This window comes from Aythya marila (genome assembly GCF_965140915.1).
Source record: "Aythya marila genome assembly, chromosome: 1".
Taxonomy (NCBI): Eukaryota; Metazoa; Chordata; class Aves; order Anseriformes; family Anatidae; genus Aythya; species Aythya marila.
Window position 1 is genome coordinate 82,055,676 of NC_139042.1, and position 22,092 is coordinate 82,077,767.

The 22,092-nt window shown below is 39.6% G+C and overlaps 1 protein-coding gene across 1 annotated transcript in view; it reads left to right on the forward strand.

Annotated features, from left to right (window-relative positions):
- Positions 1–1,109: 1,109 nt before the first annotated feature.
- CNKSR2 (connector enhancer of kinase suppressor of Ras 2) overlaps positions 1,110–22,092 on the forward strand; it is a 227,637-nt gene continuing 206,654 nt past the window's right edge. Inside the window, exon 1 of the mRNA XM_082772835.1 lies at positions 1,110–1,724. Within this exon, the coding sequence (XP_082628961.1) occupies positions 1,661–1,724 (64 nt within the window). The 5' untranslated portion in view covers positions 1,110–1,660. The remainder of the gene's footprint in view (positions 1,725–22,092) is intronic.

Genomic DNA, 22,092 nt, shown 5'->3' on the forward strand with positions numbered 1-22,092 from the left:
GGTATGACACAAGAGACACATGGCTAGGGCCAAATCTGAGGAAAGTTATACTGTCAAAGCCTCGTTTCTCAGTAGAAGGAACTTTCTTCTCAACTATAAATGCAGTCTTTAATGTGTAAATAATGCTGCTACAGGTGACGTTAGGGAACCCCTTCCGGTGTCTCCAGGGGGAGGTTACCATCCCTGCTGGCCCTCGCTGCCTCAGTCCCACCTAATGAAATGAGAGAACTCGTGTCGTTGCCCATGCTATGCAGAGGGATGCCTTTACCACTGCTTCAGGGCTGAGGGAATCCTCATTTTTCCCCACGTACGGATATTAAATGTCAGCGTCAGCAGCTGGCATTCTGCAGCCGACGCCGGCAGAGGGGACATCTCGATGGCTGTCGCCTCGGCGGGAGAAGCAGGGGGAATACAAATGCAGGCAGAGCTCTGCACTGACCAAGCCACAAAGAGAATACCCTTTGGCGGTGTTCCTGCTCCTCCTGGAGCTCTCTGGGAGGGCAGAGGCTCCTGGAAAGGGTGCCTTAGAAGCACCCATGGCCATCCTAGGAGAAATCCCCCTTGGGAGCGACTCCTACAGCCAGGCGCTGTGGCACGGGGGCTGTGGGAACTGCCTCTCTGGAGGGGCACAGGCCAAGCCCTCGCTCCGGAGGACACAGCCCCTGGGGAGGCGGGGGGGGGGGGGGGGGCACAAGGAGGAGAAGGCAGCTCTGAAGCTCCCAGGCACTGCGACTGGGTTTTTCGCACCTGCAGCCACCACCCCTCGGTGCTGCACCTCAGGGGCCGCTGCTGCGGGCTGAGCAGCCACATTACCCCACCCTGGGGGCGAGGCAGGCAAAGTTAGGACCTCTCCTCGTTTTTCTCCTCCCCGGGCCCATCACAGGCATTTTAATAGCCGGGCTTTCCTTAAAAAAAAAAAAAAAAAAAAAAAAAAAAAAAAAAAGAAAGAAAGAAAAAACCCTTCACCACCCACGCGGAGATGCTTTTTTCAAGGGGAAAATAAATAAATAACCCCCAAAGAGCATCACGGCCATCCTGCAGCAGGTGCTCGGCGCTGCCACCGCCCCCCCCCCCCCGCACCTTGCGAGTCATCCCGGCTTCCCCCCCCCCCCCCGCTCCCCCGCCCCGGGCGGCCGTCGGGTGCCGCTTGCCATCGCGCTGGGAGATATTTTCGGGTGGCAGGAGCCGCCTCGTCATTTCCGCCAGGAGGAGAAAAAGACACCGGTGCGGGCAGAGCCGCAGAGCCGCAGTCCCCCGCTCGCCGGGGAGCGACCCCTCGGCGGGGCCGGGCCGTGCCGAGCCGGGCCGGGAGCTGCCGCCGCCGCCCGCGGGTCCACGGGGGCGGGAGGCGTCGGAGCGTGCTGCTGCTGCCGCCTCCTCCCCTTCCTCCTCCTCCACCTCCTCCTCCTCCTCCTCCCCCTGCTGCCGAGCCGGCAACATGAACTGAAATCCCCAGAGAGGCACAGAGGCGGCGAGCGAGCGGAGCGGAGCGGAGCGGAGGCAAGCGGGGATTTAGCGGCTTTCTTCATCCTCCTCTTCATCATCCTTCTCCTCCGGGGGCAGCCCCGGCTCCGCGCAGCGCGGTCCCGGCGCCCCGCACAACCTCGCCCCTCGCCCGGAGAGCGGCGGCCGCTCGAGCCCCGCGCCGCCGAAGCCCCCCATGGCCCTCATTATGGAGCCCGTCAGCAAGTGGTCGCCGAGCCAGGTCGTCGACTGGATGAAAGGTGAGCGGCGCTGCCCCCCGGTGTCCCCCCTGTGTCCCCCCATCCCCGCAGGTGCGGGGGGCTCCGCGGCTTCCCCCGTGCCGGGGTCCCGCCCCCCAGCCCCGCCGGCTCCCCCCGCGGTTTTGGGGAGGGGGCTGCCTTGGGGTGTGGGGGCAGCGCACCCCCCTCGGCCCTTGGGCGCGGGGATGGGGGCCGCAGAGACGGAAGGTGAGCCCCGGGAGCATCCCCGCCGGGAGCGGTGCGAAACGGCTCCCCAAATGTAAAAGTTTAACCTCGTCCGTGGGGATGTGGGGTACGGCGGCCGCCGTCGGTGCTACCGGGGGGGCTCCGGGCCGGCTGTGCCTTGCCCCCGGCGGAGGGCACCCGGGCATGGCCGGGGTCGGGGTGCCTGGGGTCGGCGGTCGACTCCCAGCGATGCCCGGTTGACGTTGACCTGGGTGCCCGGGGCTGCCTTTGTCGGGCTGGGACTGCTCCTCTGCCTTCTCCTGCTCCCTCACCTGTCCTCCCCTCTCTCCCCCCAAATAAAGTCTCTGGAGAATAAAGCTCGGACTTTCTGGAAATGCTTTTCTCGCATTCTGCGTATGCTGCTTTGAAACTGTAATTTAAAAGGGATTTCTTTCCTTTTTTTTTTTTTTTTTTTCTTCTTCTCATTTTTACATTCAACTTAGTCCACAGCTGTGTTTTGGATAAATCACCATCTAGTATTATATGTCTTTTTATAAAGATAGAATGACCGGATGGGTACAACTTTTGAACAACTGCTACATTGTGGGAGTTCTTTATAACATGCTGCGTGCTACTAATGTGACAGTTTCACCATCCTTAAAATTTCAGGCACATAGCATATGTTTTCAGTTATTCCATCCTGGCATTTATAGCTGTTGAGTTATAATTACGTTAAGTAACGCACATAGTTCTGCTCTTTCTGAAGTGCTCTAATCCACAGAGTTATAAAAACAGAATAATGCGATGCTTCATATTCGAAGAAATTAGCAAACATCAATAAAAAAAATTGAAGGAGCTACACATGATCAGCATTAAAAGCAAGCCCCTTTCAACTTCAAACTGTTTTATTACAGCCATTTAACTTCCAACATTTTTCCTTCTAAAAAAAGACTGCGTAGGAGTTTTTTCAAATCAATGTCTGAGATACCTCCCCCATATTGTGTGAACACACACAAAAAATAATGAATTTGCAGATACACTTCTGAAGTGTTTGCAAAATGCAGTAACACATCAAATGCTTTTCATAAATGACAGGTGAAGTGCATTACATGCTCTGTTTCTATATTGCATCAATATAAAAATCAGTTATTTAAAAGCAGGAGGCTGAGTAAACGAAATCCAATATTAAAAATTTGTGGGGCTGGAGGAAGGCTTATAGTTAAAAGCCTGTAAATAATGCATAGAGCTGTAGGTCTGTTTTTAAAAATAATTAAGTAAACTTCACCAAAAAAAAAAAAAAAAAGTTAATGTAATCACACCTACAGTTTGGATTACAAAGCTTGCGTTTAAATGTTTAATCTGTTTATTTTGGTGCAAATGCTCTATTGTTTCTCTGAAGCACTTTCATTCTTACTGAGCAAGCAAATATATCTTACTTCAAGCTTTCATTTCTTTATTTTGTATTCTGAATGGCAGATGAAACTTCATCTAGAATGACGTGCATAGAGATAAACCACCTGCCTTTGGCTAGAGCTCTTTGAGAAAAAAATGCCTAGATATGTGATGCAATTTCAGAAACTGAGCCTAGAAATGAGTAAGACCAGCAGCTGTGTGCAGGTCCTGTTCTGCCTGGTGGGCAAGACCTCCCAAAGTTTGGGGGAAGGACTGTTAAGGGCTGCAGCAACTTCATCTTCCTCAGTTACCATTTGAAGTTTTGCAGAACGTTGTTGCTGAAATCCAGGTGAAAAGAGGTTCTTCTACCTCTTCAAACACATCATCTCCAACAAATTACGTTTCAGAAAGTCTCAAAAATAGCTTATTTATGTTTGTAATTTGAAGAGGTATCCAAGACAGGTAAATGTGTGAAGTGTGAATGGATATATCTTTCTCTTGAGAACTTTGGAGTGAGTGCATTAGTGGTTTGCATTAATGGCAGTCAGTTCTGGTCTGCATAAATTACATTCAGCTTCAAGACACGAGGATATTTTGCTGAGTTACTAGGGTTATTTTACAGAATTATAAATGCTGAACTTGGTTTTAACCTCTTTCTTTAAATAAGTGCCCCTTTATGTAATATGCCTGCTAAAAGCAGCTCTTTAAAGAGCGTTCTTCAAAACAGATTTCAGTGTTCAAAGCACAATCCTTCCTGCAAAAGGAAAATCCTACTGTTTAACATTGTTTACAGTTATCTGAAAGCAAGGGGAAATGAAACACTTTAGATTTTATTGCTCTCAGTGCTTTTGTGATGGTCTTGCTGGTGTGACCTGAACATTTGCAATGAATTCCCTGTCTGGAATTCTTTATTTAGGCAAAACAGCCATTACATCAGTGGCATTTTGTTCAGAACAGTGATAAAGCATTGGAACTAATACCGAAGATGTGAGAAATGAAGACAGGGAAAGTACTCCAACCCTGAGGCGTTACATAAAAGTGCCGAGCTCCCGGCCGGATGGCTGGATGGGGAGTCAGCTCAAGACAGTGGATGTTCTCTGAATAAATACAGCCTCCCCAGTGTGCTTTCATATTTTAATTCCTTAGTATCCACAGTTGTTTTCTGAATCTGTTATTGCTCTTTGGACTCTTGCTCTGCTCGTAGGTGGAGTTGGGCATGGAGTTGGTTAGGTGCGCAAGTAAGCAACTATCTCAATTTTAACCTATGAAAACGTGAAGAATAGAATTTGTGGATTAAATATGTGAGCTAGTTGGTGTTAACTAGTTAAAACTTCACAACTGAAAATGGCAAAACAAATGGAGCTTGTGTTAGCAGGCGAGTTTCTGTATATTTTTGAGGTGAACCCACAGACTCTGCATTAACTGTCAAAGAGCTGGAAAAAGAGCAGATGAATTAGCTCATCGCTCCCACAGGATGGTATATTATATGTGGAGGGTAAAATTAATATTTAAGTTAATTTAAGATGTGCATTATTTTGCTTTTCCATATATTTAGTACTAATTATAAAGGCCCTGCATGGATCAGTGAGCTGCAGCTTTGTCAATCAACTCCTCTGCCTCTCCTTTTGAGGACATACGTGGCTTCCACTCCACCGTTGCAAGACGTTGACAAGTTGCATAGGCGAGTGCCGTTGAACGTCATGGCTTTCACTGAGTTGTGAAAGGAACGTGTCAATGTGCTTTGGATTGCTAAGGCTCTGAGGAAACTCAAAGGCAAGACACGCAATTACTTCCCAACCATCATGAGGTTTTTAACTGGGTTTTGTAATTTTGCTTCTTTTGTTTGAGGCTATTTATAATGGCTGTAGTTCAATAAGGGCTAGCAGCTTTTAACAACATTCTAGTTTTAATTCAACACTGTTTTTGAATGGCAGAATCTGTTCAAAAAGCCAATCCACCTGGAAAAGTCAAAATTACTTTATCTAACAAAGCTTAAATATTTATTTTTTGTTTGTTGAATGACGGCTCATAGACCTTATACTAAGCTCATAGAGCTTAAACTGTTATAATGGTAGTCATACTGAAGAAACTGAAATCTGAGGCAAGGAGGTGCTTTAAAGGCTCTTAATGCTAAAGAATTTGGCCTTTTTACCTATGTGAAGTCTACTTTATCAGCATTGAGAAGAATGTAAATCTTTAGGAGGACTGGGGAAAGAGAGTGGTGTGAATGTGTTAGCGAAGTGAAAGTGGAGTGTAGAAGTCCCCCATTTGGATGATGAATAATTACATGGACTTAAGAACTGAGCTTCTGTCTGCTCTTTATGTACAAAGGTTCACGTCCATTTTCAGCAGCATGTGTTTGCCCGGAGTTGTTGTGGGCTGCTGACAACTGTGCGCCAGTTGGTGTAATGGGAATTACAAGTTCTTCAAGAAAATGCAAGAGTTTGTGGAAATGCTCTGAAACAAGACTCTAACACTTAAAAAGAAAAAAAGAAAAAAAAAAGTGTTGCTGTGGGGACCCTTTTAGTCCTCTTTCTGTGTGTGCACAGCCCTAGGACTTCTGTGGCAGTACCCAGGTCCTGCTGCAGTCTCTGAACTATTAGGGCAGCAACAGGGAAGCTCATCAGTGAAGGCACATAACCTTTCATAGCACTGGGGTCTAGAAAGTGGATTTAAGCTTTATAAATGATAAAAGTGACCACTATATCCAGGGTTGCTGTCAGGCCTACTTTAAAAGCTGTTTTTTTGTTGTTGTTGCTGTTTTTTGTTTTCTTTAGCTTCTTTTGAAGAACACTGTTATGGACAGAGGTTAGGGGAGGGCTTTTTCTGGAGTGTGGGATGGACTGTGGTACCACAAAGGTCTATGAGCATCTGCCTTGTGCTACCATGCACACCAGAGGTGGTATGCTTGCCCATAGTTATGGGCCCTCATTTTCGGCTTTCAATTTTATCTCCATTTTTATTGGTTTACCGAGTTAGAGGTTCTGTTATATGCTACTTCCCTTCATGTTGTTTTTGATAGCAAATGCAAATATAAGAAATAATACGAAAATTGTAGAGTTGTATCAGGGAAACAAAAGTTGAAGAATTGAGTATGAAAAATACTTGCATTCTGAAACTTTAGTTCATTCTAAGGGTTGTGGTAGATGACTGATGAGCTGCAGAAGAGTCATCAGCTCGAATAGTCATTGCTTATTGCCATATGTAGAATACATCAAGTGTTTTACATTTTGTCAGCATTAAAACTTTTTTTTTTTTTTTTCCTTCCAAGAAAAACAAACTGAAATTCTGCTGTATCAGAAAGTACATATAGTACTCCATTAGCTTTGAAGCAATGCTATTCAATGGAGCCATGAATTTCACTGTAATGCCTAGCAAGAAAAGCTTTGGAAAAGCTGTAGAATAATATGAAGTAGTGCCATAGTTGGAGCTTAGTTTTGATGGACTCCTGAACTTGTTAATTTGCATGTAGTTACTCTGTTCATAAGAAAGTAATAATAATTTCAGTAAGATAAGGCCTTTGTGGAGAGGGGAGTTTTTACAAAGACTGATCATCTCCATCAAGGGTTAAACTGTGCTATTCCAAACTTAAGTTTTAAGGACCCCAGTTTTAAAACTGCAGTGAAAGCACCAATGAAAAATCTCTCTCTAGCTTTTTTTTTTTTCTTCTTTTTTTTTTTTCCTGTGAATCTTTTACTTCTTACTTGCACTTACGACATTAGGAATTTTAATAGCATCAGTGGCTACCACACCAGTCACAGCGATATGTTTTAGAGCATTCTGGTTTGTGATTAGAAAACCTCTCCTGTCATTGTTTATCAACAGAAAATAAAACTGAAATTGAAACTCCTGTGTGACAATGCCTAACAGCCCTGGTGTTGCCATAGCAAAGGCAACGTTACATAAGCAGCCGCTCTGCAAATAATTCACACAAGCCAAATTTTAAGCATAACAAGAACATCCATTTCTAAATTAATGATACCTCATAAGGGAGCTTTCCTAGATGAGGTGATCTCACTCGTTGCCAAAATTAATGTGCTAGTTGGGAAGCTCTTTCAACACTGCCCCTTTACACCTTTATTTTGTTTGAACATATTGTTCTGTTTCTGAAACATCTGTTAGTTTAAATATGGCCTCACAATATGTTTTCTCAAGTGTTGCTTTTTTTTTCTTCCAACAGTTCAGTGAAGTTCTGTATTCTGATCTTATTCAGATTTATTTGCATGTTGCTGAATTAATCCAAACAATTTACAAATGCCTTTTCTGGTTAAAGGCTGTCAAGCAAGGCAGTGATATAAACCAGATCATTTCTCAAATGAGAGTTTTGAAATATGTTTACATATGTATTTTTAGAATCGTTGGAAGTAGTCTTCTAGCACTCTGATAATAATGAAGGAGGCAGTTTTATTTTCTAAAACCCAGACTGGCAAAGGATCTGTTCTTCCCGACTGATCCTGCAAAGGGTCAGCTAACCATTTAATCTCAGTAAAGTTACTGTAGCATTTGATTGTATTGCATTTCTTAGAGTCAGGCAGTAGTATTTGTTACTGATTTCCAAAGGAATATGGCAAAGCTGTTTCCTGAGAAAATTCTTCGTGTATAGGCTTGCATTCAGGGGTATGCTACTACGAGAAAGAGAAAGCCTTTTCCTCAGGCTTTCATTCTATGTGGCTTCTGTTTCTTTTTCAAGAGGTTAGTATTTCCTAATTAAATCATAGGATAACCGGAATGGTGGTCATCTGCAGCAAGCACCCTTAGCAGAATAGCTTTAGATTCCTTGATCCAAATAAAACAAATTTGTACTACTGTCACACTTATTGTTTAAATAATTCATTTAATGAAACATTTAAACATTCAGTTTAGAAGCTGAATGGTTATCAAAACAAATGCTGTTGGATATGGACTTCCATGTATATTACTGAACAATTACAATTCTGGAAGGTCTGTGTTGTGAAACTATGAATACCATATTTTCTTCATTCTAGTCTCCCGGCTTTTCAAATGTATCTACTTTTTTTTTTTTTTTTTTCCCCCTAAAAAGGTGAAGAATTATGGAGATGGAGTTCAGCTATATTTCTCAAGAAGAAAAATTGGGGCTGGGGGGCTAATATTTGACCCATGTTACAGACAAAATACAGAGGAAAGGAACTGCCGTATAAACGTCCTTGCAGCACTGAGCAGGGTATTTATTTTCTTATTGTGGGACAGTTGGACATATCAGGACGCTTACTCTTAAATTTAAGATAACTTCCTCTCCTGGAACAAGCATCTGCTGCTTCTGACAGTATTCCTGCAAGTGAAGTGTTGGAAGACACAGCTCCATCAATCTGTGGCACCCAGGATGAGCATCATTCACACATACATTTCTCCCTCATTGTATACATATGGGGGTTAGAAGTGATAGAAGATAACAGGTAGATGAAGTGACTTTTTTTTTCTACTTTATGTGCAGGGATCTCTCAAGTCATTTTAAAGCACTAGAGGCTTGAAAATCTAGTGGTGGTGGTTTTTTTTTTTTTTTTTTTGTTCTGCCTATCTGCCAAATAATATCATCTCTGAGAAAATAGCTGTGGATGTGATCTTTTAGGGTATTTGGCTTTTTTTTTTTTTTTTTTTTTTTTTTTAAGTAGAAATTTAGGGCACTTGATACCTCAGATGAAGTGCCTAGAACAGTAATTTCAAAGTGTTTGGCCTTACATGATTAACATCTGCTACAGTGCCATATGGTAGGAATTTCCAAGTAAACTGTTAATTAATATATGAGTGTACCAGAGTAAGCTGTAATTAAACTATATTCAACTGAAGTGTATTATTTTAATATAGTGGGAAGCAAAGTGCTGTACTTCTGTATTATATCTTTTCTATTGTGTGAAAAAGAGGGCAAAAACTTGATGAGAATGAACTGAGTTTTTAAATCAAAGGTTCAAGTGCTTTTTTTTTTTTTTTTTTTTTTTTTTAATAAATGGTTTAAGACCTGCATCAGTATCAAACATCCACTGATTTAAGTGGAACAGGGTCTTCCTCTTGGTAATGATGAATTTTAGATTGCTAATGCTGTGGAGACTCCTCTGCTAGGGTTTTACTGGTGTTTGGACTCTAACACATGGGGCCCCTGTACTTTCATTTGGTGAAGCCAGTATTTTAAAAGTGGCAGTGTGTGCTGTGTGGGTAGTCAGTGGATGTACAGCTGAGCTGTGCAAGCATGTGAGCCATGTTGATATCACTTTAAATATTAAACCATCAGGCTTTTATGAATTCCAGAAATGGCCAAAAACATACCTTTTTTCTGTTCTTTTATAAAGGTACAGACCTGGCTGCTGGGTGACACTGACTGAGTCATGCCTATGCCACCTGCACTAGTACCTCCAGTGGGACAAAGTCATGTTTGAGCTGGCCAAAATGATCTGGAGAAGTGTTGGGTGGGAGCTAAGGATGAACACAAGCAGGGACTCATTGTTCCTCTTCTGTAGAGCAGGATGTACATACTACTGCTGAGGAGCTGGCTAAGTCACCTCTTGCTTCCCTCAGAGGCTGGTTGTTGGTCCTATAGAAGTTTATAACTGTTTTTGTTAAACTGTAGAATTTATTTTTAGTTTGGCCAGATCCACCAGTTGCCAATAGCTACAGCTATAAATGACCTATTTTAAAATAGACTCTTCTTCTCTGGCCTCCATTCTCTTTCTCTTTTCCTTCTCTCCTGATAAACTTCATGTCAGTAGGAAGGTAAAGAAAATCTTCCTCTTCATAATGAGGCCAGGTAAATATAGGCGGACATTTCTATGTTGAGTAATTCACTAGATGGCATTCTTTCCTCTGAGTCAAGGCTGAAACCATTCCTGGGGGTGCCAAGAGTGCTCAGTGTTTTTCAGTGACATTTGAACCTGAAGTCTTGACCAGGAGTGTTTCCTGAAGGTCCAGTGGCATTCTTCATTATATTGGGGTATTTAAGTCTAGAGCCCTGATTAAATTCCATTTTAATAATTGAAATTTTTATAACTGGATCCCCCTCGCTGGTATCCATACCTGAGCTGTGTCTTCCTTACTTTCTTTAATTGCTCTGTGGTTTTGCTGGGTGCTTTCACACAGGTGATATTTTGACTAGGTATAAGATCTGCAAGGCTCAGTGCAATTCTTGTCATTGTTTTGTTTCAGCTTTTCAGGAAACTGTAGTGGAATGACCTGTTGAATGTGATGTAGAAGTTGCTCTCAGAAAAAAAAAAACAAACTAACTTATATTCACAGTCATATACAATATACATTTGTCTTGCATGTGTAAACCTCCTTTAAAAGAAAAAAAAAGGCAATTTTCTTCTTGTTTTTGTCTTACTAAAGCACAACTGAATTGTGGGATGGAATATCAGAAAACACCTTCCTGAGCATATAGCACTGACTGACTTCTAGCTGACTTGTTTAGTGTTCTTTTATTGTCATGGACAGAACCGTAATAACTTTGTCTACATTTCTCTGTAGAGATCAAGTATGACTCTTTTTGGTTTGTTTCATTAGAGCCAATCTAATCTTAAAAATAAAAATAAAAACGCCAGGGTGTTTTTATTTTTGTAGTCTGCTTGTACTTGTTTCCAAAACTTTCTGTAAGTGCACTGTGATGAAGTGATCATTACTGCTTTTCAGAGAGGTGCTTATTGCCTTTTTTCAAATATTGTGGTCTTACTGTTAGTTTAACCTCAAATGTGGAGGCTTATTGTTTCTTAAATTTCTCTTTATGTCTTTTAGTACAGTGCTGAGTGTTGTGTCCCATAAGTCCTCTTGAAAATATCTGTGGTCAGTAATTTCACTGCTGGGTACTGGGCTTTAAATTAGATGTAATTTTCATTACTTTAGCCATTATTTCATTGTATGTTTTAAGCCATATGGATCTTAGCTGTTTAATGCAGTCTGTGGTCAGAAGCCTATTTCTGGAGCCCTGATAATTGAGTCCAAGAGCACAATGTAGTGTGAATAATTTGTCATGCTCTGTATGTGGATTTGAGAAAGGTTCAGCCTGGAAGGATAATCATTGCACATAAGAAATTTCCATATAAGTGTCAATCTGAACATTTGAAGGAAGAAGTACCATTTATTATGAGAAAAATAAGAGAGTTAGGTGTATGACAGTACTCTTAAAGAGGGGGAAAACAAACAAACAAACAAAAAACTTTTTTTAATAGGGCTGTTTACTTCATAGCCTTCAAAGTATTGTTTTAGATATCTGCTCTAGCAAATTATATTGATAGCATAGCATTTGAATGCCTGTGTGTGTTATGAGGCTACCCTCAGCAGCTGAAGAAAGCAAAATGGTGCATCATTAAACTTCTGTATTCCTGATTAGTGTTTCTTATTTTTTTGTTTTTGTTTTGTTTTGTTTCATTGTAAATAATGGATTTGGTGTCCTAATAACTATCTTGGCTTGAAGAAGATATCCGAAGAGTCATAGTAAAGCTAATGAAGGTGCACTATCTGTTTCCTTAACGGAAATGTCAGCACTTGAAAGTGGTTTTACAAGCTCAGCCATCCAAGGCCTTGGGAAAGACAAAATCACTTCTCTACAAAAATATACCCCATGTACTATTCAGTAGATGAATAAAAGATACAATTTGTTGTGGAAGGCTAAAAGTAGTTTCTTTTTAGTAACTGAAAGTTTTCAAAGTTTAGAGGGAGCTCACCGATTTTATTTATTTATTTATTTATTTATTTTTGCTTGTTCACTTTTGGTCAATAAACCCCTTTTCCGTAGCTTATTTGGACATGGTTTACTTTATCTCCTTATTGTAGCCTATTGTTCTTCAAATCCCTCAAGGTCACACAACTATTCAGTTATGAACAGGAGGTAACTAGTGCTAATGAGACATGGATGAGTAAACCTGAACAGACTGGACAATTAGTTACTGCCTCTGGTGCTGTTATCTGATCATGGGATTTTATCTGCGTTCCTAAGATGATGCCTTCTGAAGGAAGGTGTGGTGGTACACTCTAGGTGGCTGCCTGAGCACCTGAATGCAAGGGGTTGTGGAACAGGGACTTGAGTTTGCAAGATACCTTGCCCTGAATAATTTTCATTAATGCAGAGCAGTGCAAACTCCTGTTTAGGAGTGTGAGTGCTGTTTGTGTAATAGAATAACTGAAAATATAACTTCAGTGGGTGGAGTTCCTTCAAAACAAACAAACAAAAATTAACTGAGAACTTGCCTTCTAACTGAAAAAAAGGTAAAGCAGAATAAAAATAAAATAAAAATTCTGCCCAGTCAGTTATAAGAAAAAAAATGAAAGAACCTCACCTTAGAAAATGTTTTTTTTTCAGTTGATAGTATATCACAGGCTGTGGTGAGAGTAGTGACATTGTAGAGCCAAAGGAAAAATGAACACGCTCATAACTCTTCAATTGCATATATATGAAATTAATTCAACTAACAGGCAGAATTAAATAACATCTAGAAAGTGTAATACCGTCTTGCCATTTCATTAGATTTCTTCACTTCATATATCTTCAGTAATGTGGTCTATCTTTTACAAGGTAATTGACTTAAAAGCAGACAGTTCTATTTATCCGAAGCATTAAAACTGTAAATCCTAAGCCTGTACCCCCTCTTTTGTTGTGCTAAAATACTGGAAGCTGTTTCTTAACAGATTGATTAAAAAATAAAATTTTACCTCAAGAATTAAAATGAGACTGTGGTTTCTGAAGGGAAAGATCAATGCATAAGAATTTAGTTAAAATTAGTAATAGATTTGTAATTTTCCAAACAATTTTATCTAATTTACTTCTCTTTTAATAGATGGAAGGAATCTTTGGAAGTATTAAGGTAGTTCATAAATTTGTGGCTCAAAGTTTTTAAGTTCAAAACATTTCAGTAATGTACAATGTCATAGACTGTAATTCCTGGAAAGAAAATGGCTTCCAGACTACAGTAATCTAAAAATGAGTAAATATATAGAAAGAGCCTATAAGTGTTATGATTAGGTATTCAGATCTTAAGAGATCATTTGTTTCTGCTTATACTGCTAACTATTTTAGGATTTTTGTGCCCCTGTGAAACAGCACAAATTGATTAAAAATCAGCCTTCAGTGTTGAGATAAATTAATACATGTGGATCATCTAGAAGAATACATCCTTTCATGTAATCAAACACCATCAGAACAATTGACTTGAATGAACTTGTGATGAGTACTTAAATGTGCTGCTTATAAAGTTATCATCATATAGGAGATGGGAAGTAAACAAGATAGGAGTTCAGAGAGGTCAGATGAGGCCAGCTATAAAGAGTTATCTGACTGCTTTTTTTTTTTAACCTTTTTTCCCCCTTCTTTTAATGATTCTTTTTGCTGTGGCATATGTGACTTCATTTAAGTTTGCTCTGTGCTCTTTAATCCAATTGCCTTGTTTAATCAAATGAATGTTTTTTTGTTTGTTTGTTTGTTTTTTAATTTTGTTTTGAATTTTGGCTTTTGTTTTTAGCATTAAATGTGCATATGTAATTAGGATATGTATTAAAGATTAGATTCTTACAATGGGATGTGTGCCAGCTCTTGAAATGAAGTCATGCTTGTCCGGAGATAGTAAATAATAAGCTTAGTAGGGTTTAAAAGATGTGTCTTGCAAAATATTAGCCCCTGTAATGAGCACAAAGTGACAACAGCACATAAATATCAATTGTTTTTCTCCAATGGATCTGTCTGAATACGAGTTTTCTTAATTTGAATTAAATTTTCTTTTGCCAGCTTAATGAAACAAGCAAGAAGGGATGTTTGTCTTTTTAGAAACCACAATTTCCCATCCCACAACAATGACTTGTTTTGAACTGAGGGGGAACAATCCAACATTCATACAACATCTTGTAATCTTTGTTCACTAGACCACATTAAAATAAGAAACTGCTGTCCAGCAAGTCCCTGTTTAGCTGCAAGGGGGAATCATGGATTCCTAGCTTTGCTTTTGGCATGCTTCATATTATGTTTTTCATTTTATTTAACATAATTTCATATTCCTGGGAACAGGGGTTTGAAGCTTAAGGTTCTTCATGCTCTTAAATATCTTGAGCGCTATGGCATGTGAGCATCATGGTGTGTGAGTACACGTGGTGCTGGTGCACAGGTGATCATCAAAGGTGGCATTGACTGGAACAGGATCTGGAGACAAGGATGGATCAGTCTCCATGCTAATTCGATCAGCCAAAAGTATGCAATCGTAAGAGTTAGTGTTTTTTGATGACTGCAGTTTTAAATTCAGGCATTTAATTTCTGTCTTTAAGTGCATGAATCTTTCTATAGGTCAAGGCAAAGTAACTCCTCCACTTGTAATCTGGGCAGTTGTGTTTCTGATGTGTTCCCTGACACCTGTGGGAGAAGGGGAGCTGGTGTAGTCCTTCTTTGTGGGTGTGCTTCTAACCCAAAGAAGGGAAAAAGTGGTAATAGTACATTGGGGCATTGTATGACAGAGAAAGTGGAGTAATTTAAGTGTAGAGGAGGAAAAAAAGGGCACAGAGCACACGTTCTCAATCATTTTGCCTTTATGTTAAATTCATTTTTCATTTTCTAAGTTATGTTCATAACTTTTTATTTATACATGCAATTTTTTTTAAAATGTTTGCTTTGGGAGACATGTTATGAAATGGAACCATGAAGTAGAGAACTGCCTGTTCTAATGGGCAAATATTTCACATAGATTAATAAAAGAAAAACAAAATCAGGTAATGGAGAAAATGTTATCTAATTAGTAATATGGGTATGCTTACCAAGGAACCAAACCTCTAGTATCTGGTGCTGAAATTAAGTAGCCATTATACAAAGTAACAGTATACTGCAATGGGTGTCTAGATCTTAGATGCACCATTTTTATTTTTATTTTTATTTTTATTTTTATTTTTATTTTTATTTTTATTTTTATTTTTATTTTTATTTTTATTTTTATTTTTATTTTTATTTATTTTCTTTGTTTGTTTTGTTTTGTTTCTGGCTAACACACAAAACTTATGTATTCAGTGCTGGAAAGCCTTAAAAATCCTACACTGCCTTTTGTAAGAAACCATTATCTCATCTGTCTGTCTCAACCAAATCAGAGAAAAGGGTTCGTTATACCACAGTTTGTTTTTATTTGTTCCATTTTTTTCCCATGTGCTGCTACCCTCGGCATTGTTTGCATTTCTTTGGTATTAGCGGTATTTCAGTGGCAGGTAAAGAGGCTGCTCATCACCCACTGTACTGCAGGTCCTCCGGGTCCTCCTCATTACAGGGGAGGGAGGAGGTTAAATGCATTGTGTGATCTCTACTTTAAGTGCACTGAAGCATTTCTAACTGACTGGCTTATTTTTTTAATGAAAGAAATTTGTCTTGTAACAGCTTTATATGCCCAGCTAATTAAAACCACTCCATTATATTGCTCTCTATATATCCTGTTTGGTAGGCAGAAAACGTTTGCTCTTTGACAGATTCATTTCTTGCTGGTGTTGGTTTTGTAGAACAGCACTGTCTTGGACTTCTATAACTTAGAAATAATAAGGCATTAAGGCACTTTATGTATTTGAAAATACAACAATTTGTTAATCATTAATACAGAAAGCATGTTTGGTCTTGTTTAGCACCATAAGATCCAATTTGTTCACCATGTATAAATGCCTCAACATTATGGCAAGACTAAGTTGAGGGACATTTAGTTTGATCCATTAGGCTTGGGAATGTATTTTAAATTTAAAAAAAATAAAAATCATTACAACACATAGTATGCCTTTGTGAGCAATCTTTTTAAAAGCTGTCAGAAAGGAAAAATGCCTTGTTTTAGTGAAGAGGTGGAATTGTCTGAACTTAGGCACTTAGTTTTGGTTGATACCCTTCAAATTATGTGAAGACTTGTATATTTTTCCAGTGGTCTTGTTGCAGTGCTTTGTCTTCTGTACAGATCTGAGCATGCACATGTGGGATTTGAAGGCTTCCACACCACCTGTCACTCCTGATCCGAGATCTGGAGGCCTGAGGAACTGCACCCAGCTGGAGAGCTGGATTGCTGTAGAGATGGAGCCACCTACTAAACAAATCAAATATAGCCTGCTTTTCCTCCTATCTTTTACTTGTGCTAAAAGCTCTGGGATAGTCTGAGGATTAACAACCCCATTACCTTTTGTTCCAGATGTCAAGCAGTCCCTTGACAAATTCTTTGGTGGTAATGTTGGTGCAGATTCTGTAGAATGGTGAAAAGGGAAAAAAGTCATTATTCATTGCTAAAAATTTTACAAATGAGATTTCTATGTAGTGTATTGCTGCTGATCCAGTTGACCAAGTCAGCTGGATTCTTTTTGCAAATCCTGCAGTTTTAAAAATGAAAGCCAACTTCCCAATGCAACATCCCCTCACCTTCCAACAAGGAAGGGCTGGAGAGGGGCTTGAGTAGACACCTTCATACCTGAGTAGAGAGTCCCCTTGCAACAAGGACACCACAGCCTGAATGGCACAACAGAGAAGGTGAAGTGAATAGGAGCCCAGGTTATTCAGAGGGAAAGATCTAGCAGCCAAATGATAATTGTGCATGCTTGTGGCCAAGCAGTAGAAGCCATCACAGTTTGCCATCTGCTTCCCTGTTATTCTTCTGACTGAACATAGAATGGGAGAGAGTTTGTAATTCATAATATGGTATTTTGGGAGAGGTTTGGTGCAAGAAACCAACTGGATGGAGGCCAGTTGTCTTAGGCTCTGTAGAATGTAAGCCCTTGGAGCTTAACTTGTCATACGTGGAAAGGGAGAGGAAATGTATGAAAAGGACAAAGAAGAGTAATGCAAGCTTTTGTTTTATATAGTTTATCTGATTAAACGATTTTTGAGCAATAGAAAACCCTCCTGTCTGCTATAAACTATAGGTCCACTTTGATATAGTACAATGCTTATCATTTTTACAGTGATAAGCAAGATGCTACAAAATAAATTTCTGCTGAAGATAACTAAAGTGCACCATCAAGATCTATATCAGAAGTTTCTTGAAGCTTTCTGAGAAATATCGGTGCTTTGACAAAAGTACTAATATGCTGTGTTGCTGTGGATAGGAGCTGGATTTGCTTCCCATTTGTTACAAGGGCAGGTGGGGTTTCAATGCATATTGCTCAGTAAGTTATGAATTATGAGTCAGGTCATAATAAGACTGTAAAGATTTTTAACAGGGCTCTATAGATAAGGTAAATAGATCGTTTGGGGAATCTGTGCTAAAACAAGTTCAAAATGTCAGTTGGGGTCCTGAAGAATACTCATTATTAATAAAAGCATAGTAAGTGTTAACATTCATGTAAACTCTAGCTTTTATTTTCACCAGAATTTGTGATGGCTTTTAAAGGATTGTTTTCAAGGCTATTTACTGACATTCACAAGAAAAAAAAATAAAATGCCATCATCTTACAGCTGGAGACTAAGCCTCTTCTGTTTTAAAGTTTACGTAAAAGAAATGGTACTAAAATGTCAAGGAAAATAAGCCAACCAACTCTAACATAAAGATAAGAGAAAAAAATAAGTAATTAATGAAATGTGTATTAAATATATAAATGGTGCATTGTATATATATAAATATATATATATATATTTTTTTTTGTAATGGTAACATATCATGAAAAATGCTTATGGCATTTTGCCATGCTCTCAGTAGAAGGTCTTTCCTGACTTTTGTTGTGGCCCATGGCAGCGTGGTTGTGCATTGGCTTGTGTGGGCAGTTAGCAGATGTGCAGCAGGTTAATGCTGGCGGCTCTGCGGTCTGAGGCATCTCTTACATTAGCCCTGTGCCTTCCTGCGGCATTAATGGATTATTCATGTGCTCACCACAAGTGACATTACCTGGCTTGTGAGAGAGGCCTGAATCTAGAAAAAGCATGTGGTATTGTGTGGTAAACTCATGCTAACAAAGAAATCTCTCTCGGGTTGGGTTATCTGTAGAAGGCAAGGGGGGCTAATATTGTCTTTTTAATTACATTTCTTAAATTGGCAGCTGCCTGTGGACTGAAGTATGGGCTGTGTGGAGCAGAGGGAGGTCAGAAAGCCTCCTCTGTGGGCAGGCAGGCTGAAGGAAGTGCCTGTGAAGTCCTACGCAGCTGTCATGTAATGAGTAATGCCGTGTGGCCTGAGCTTCAGCTACCAGCCCTGTAAGGCTCTGCTTCTGACTCCAGCAAAACAAAACAAAAAAAGAAGTCAAGTGCATTAGTTGCTTTACAGTGTAGCAAGAAACTTTTTAACAATTGATGTTTTTGTCATGTTTTGAATACTCATTAGCACTTAAGATTAGCTATTAAAGGACATGAAACGTTTAATCACCATGTCTTTTCTTATTAGCAGTAGTCACTAGTGCAAAGCTTGTTTAAAAGAATTGTAATTAAGCGGGGGGGAAACCCTGCCATTTAACTGTTTTACTTGGATTGCTGCAATTTCAAGTGTTTGGATTACTGGCCCAAGCAAGCTACATTTTCTTCTCCATGAAATAATATTTTTAAACCCTAAAAATCTCAAAGTAGCAATAAAATAATCCTAAATGTCAAGCAAAAGTCTGGAAGATCCACTTACCACCTCTAAATGTTTAGGCGTTTTTAGTGTTTAGTGCAAAGGTGAATAATTTTACTCATGACTGAAATTAATGATTTCTCATTTTCTAAAGGTCGGCTATTTCATTGAATACTATACATGTAAGTATGATACAACATTGGCTCTATAAGAGCTGCACATTTGTTGAATTGCTTTTTCTTCCCTGGTAGTAGTTGGAGACTTAAAAAGCTGTTTGGAGTAAACTGTTGACTGACTTGAACAAGATCTTTCAATTAGAAATTTAAGGAAGATTTATCAGCCTTAGACCTCCTCAAAATACTGAAACACAGCCTTTGCTTGTATTTTCAGCCAGATACACACACACACAAAAAAACAAATAACAATAAAATAGCTAATATTATCGGGGTTTGTAATTGTAGGACCTTTTTTCTTAGGTAGAGATCTAATCCCTTGGACAAAATGGGCATCTAATCAAAATAATTTTTGCGTCACTATATTCTAAAAATACAAAATGTGTAAAGGATTCAAAGAAAACACTCATATTTAATGGCATATTCTGGGGAACTCCGACTGGAAAACATTAGTGAAACTTTGCTAATCAACCTGTAGCCTTCCATGTGCTATTGCAAAGACCTGCTAAATTACAAAGACCTGCTTCTGTCTGTGGTGGGAGAAGTCTTCATAGCAATCTCAGGCTCTGGGGATTTCTGCTAGCATTGTCAATAATGAGCACACTGACAGCTCTGTACCTGTGGAGATGCCTCGGATGAAATACTGAGTGAAATCCAGAAGAAGGGAGACATGGATGCTTGCAGCTTCTCCCCCAGCCTGGTGGAAGCATAGAGAAGCTCAGGTGCTGGATAGACACTGGGGACAGCCCCACTAAAGTCTTCCCCGGCTGGAAGCAGCGTGATGAAGGGCCCCAAGCACCCAGTCTGCAAGACGGGTGGGGAAGGTGTTGTCTGGGAACAGCAGTAGATTAGCACAGGGGAATTAAGGATGAGAGAGAGGTGACTTTTGTGCTTCAATGAGGGCTGTTGTTCCCCCTTGCACTGATGAAGTCGGGACCAAGATGAGACACACTTCTTTCTCCTTGCCTCAGCCACCTGTGGAGAAAGGCAGTGGACCCCAGGGGATGAGTGTTGCTTTTAAAGGTCCTGGGAGAAACAGAGATGCAGGAAAATAGACTTTTGCTTCCTACAACTGCTGGAGGGTGAAGTTTTCTTTGAGAAGTAACTGTGGAAACCTGACTAGGAAAAACAATACCTTATTTTGTTTTTCCTGCATGCTGATGGAGTAAATTTTTCTGTTAGCAGTTAGAGGATGCTGAATGATGAGAGTTTTGTTTGCAGAAGAAAATCTTCTGCTCTATGCTGGAGCTTAGCTTCTTTTGTACAGTGAAGAAAAAAACAGCTTCTGCAGGCCTGGCTGAAGTGCAACCTTGGTGCTAGGCAGTGGGGAAGGAAAAATTGAAGAGTAAGATACAAATAAAAAAGGTCAGCTAGAACTAAATAGAGTGGAGGGGGCCTGACAAAAAAGTTTATTGAAAAAGAGAAGAAGGATAGTATGTGCCTCCTAAAAAGATTTCTAAACTTTTTTATTTTTCTTAGAAAAAATATTAGAATCCTAAAAAATATATTTTTTCTTGGCAAAGTATCTGAAGGTCTCAGAAACCTTTCAGATACTACAAGCATCTCATGGGTAGATATCTGGGACCCTCTTTGCCTGTTGAAAAGGATTTGGGCTGGAAAGCTTCTTCCTGTGGGTAGCATGTTAGATCTTGAAGTTCTGTGTAGAGATTAACTCCTTGAAATTTAAGTGCCAGTTGTTGCATGTTCAAAACACTAGCTGATACTGTTCGTTTTTTTTTGTTGTTGTTTGTTTGTTTGTTTTCTAACGTATAATGTAGGAAAATCATTAGACAAAATTCAGAAATAATGGGAACTGAGTTATTCTACCAACATTAAAGAATTTCTGGATAAATACCAAAGTAATGAAAGACATCAATTAAAATCAATAATTCAATAAAAATGTTTAGGTCTTATGGTTTATACAAGCTGTTAGAATTACTTTTGGAACATGTTCATATATATTGTGTTAGGTAATACAATGTGTATAAAGGAAAAGCTTTTTTTTAAATCTCCAAATGGTGACAGTTTTTGACATTTTCACATTATTCTAATGTAATTACTTTAACTTCTGAGAGACACTGTATAGTGCATGCTTAGGTTTGAGGTTTCCAAAATATCAATTAAACTATTTAGTCTCTGCCTACTAACAGGAGAATAGACATAAGTAACATCAACTTTCTGCAGCTTTTCTGCAGCTTTCCAGTAGAATTAGAGCTTCATTGCCTAGCACATGTGCAAACTCACACATACATGAAGCACGAGAGTGAGCTGCTCTAATATCTGTAGTATTCACATGCTTGAAGAATCATGCATAGTCTCAGAAATGAGGCCCATATTTGTGAACTACAATATAGCTCAGATATGTATACCTTGGAAATCTTACTCTGGGGATTTTCTGAATTTGACTTTTCTATTTTTGCAGTGTAAAAATTGCGTTCTTGATAGTATCTAGCATTCAATTGAAGTGTAGTTAGTCCTCAGTTATTCTATTGATTGTGGTATGTTTTTGGGTTGCCAATAGCTGTGAAAATAGTATAATAATGAATAGTCTGCAAAACTACTTTTATACTGATACCGTTCATGTTTTATCTGGGATGAAAGGTTGACTCTCTCAGAAGCTAAGAAAAGCAATTTCTTTTTTTTTTTTTAATGTCTATGCATTCAGAAATTTGTTCTATTTGTTCTAATCAAAAAATGTTTTTAAATAGTTACTTTTTCATTGGTTTTCTTTCTTTGATTGCTTTTATTTGTTTTTAAAGTTTTGGACACTCGGTGCTTTCCTCCCTATCCCCCCCCCCCCCAAGATGGGTGTAGGCCTTCTTGAGATGGTTTAGAAAGCACTGCTGTTACCAGCTGTCTTAAGTATAAATTTAAACCTGCTAGTTTACTTTGTACAATACTTTCAAAAATGTTAGTATCTACAGATTTAAGTTTGACTAGTGAAAGCCTATAATCCTCTGTGTCCAAATTAGCTTTCTTCATCCTATGTGTAAAAAGGAAGGGAGAGACGTTTTGGGATGGATTTCAATAGCATCAGGCCAAACACTGAGAGATTGTTTGCACAGCTGTGTCTAAGCAGGGACCAAACTGTTAAACAACCTAGTGGGGGGAAAATGAATAGAAACTCCTGTTGGCCAGAGCACTGAATTTCCTGGACAGTGCTCAGGATGCTATGAAGTC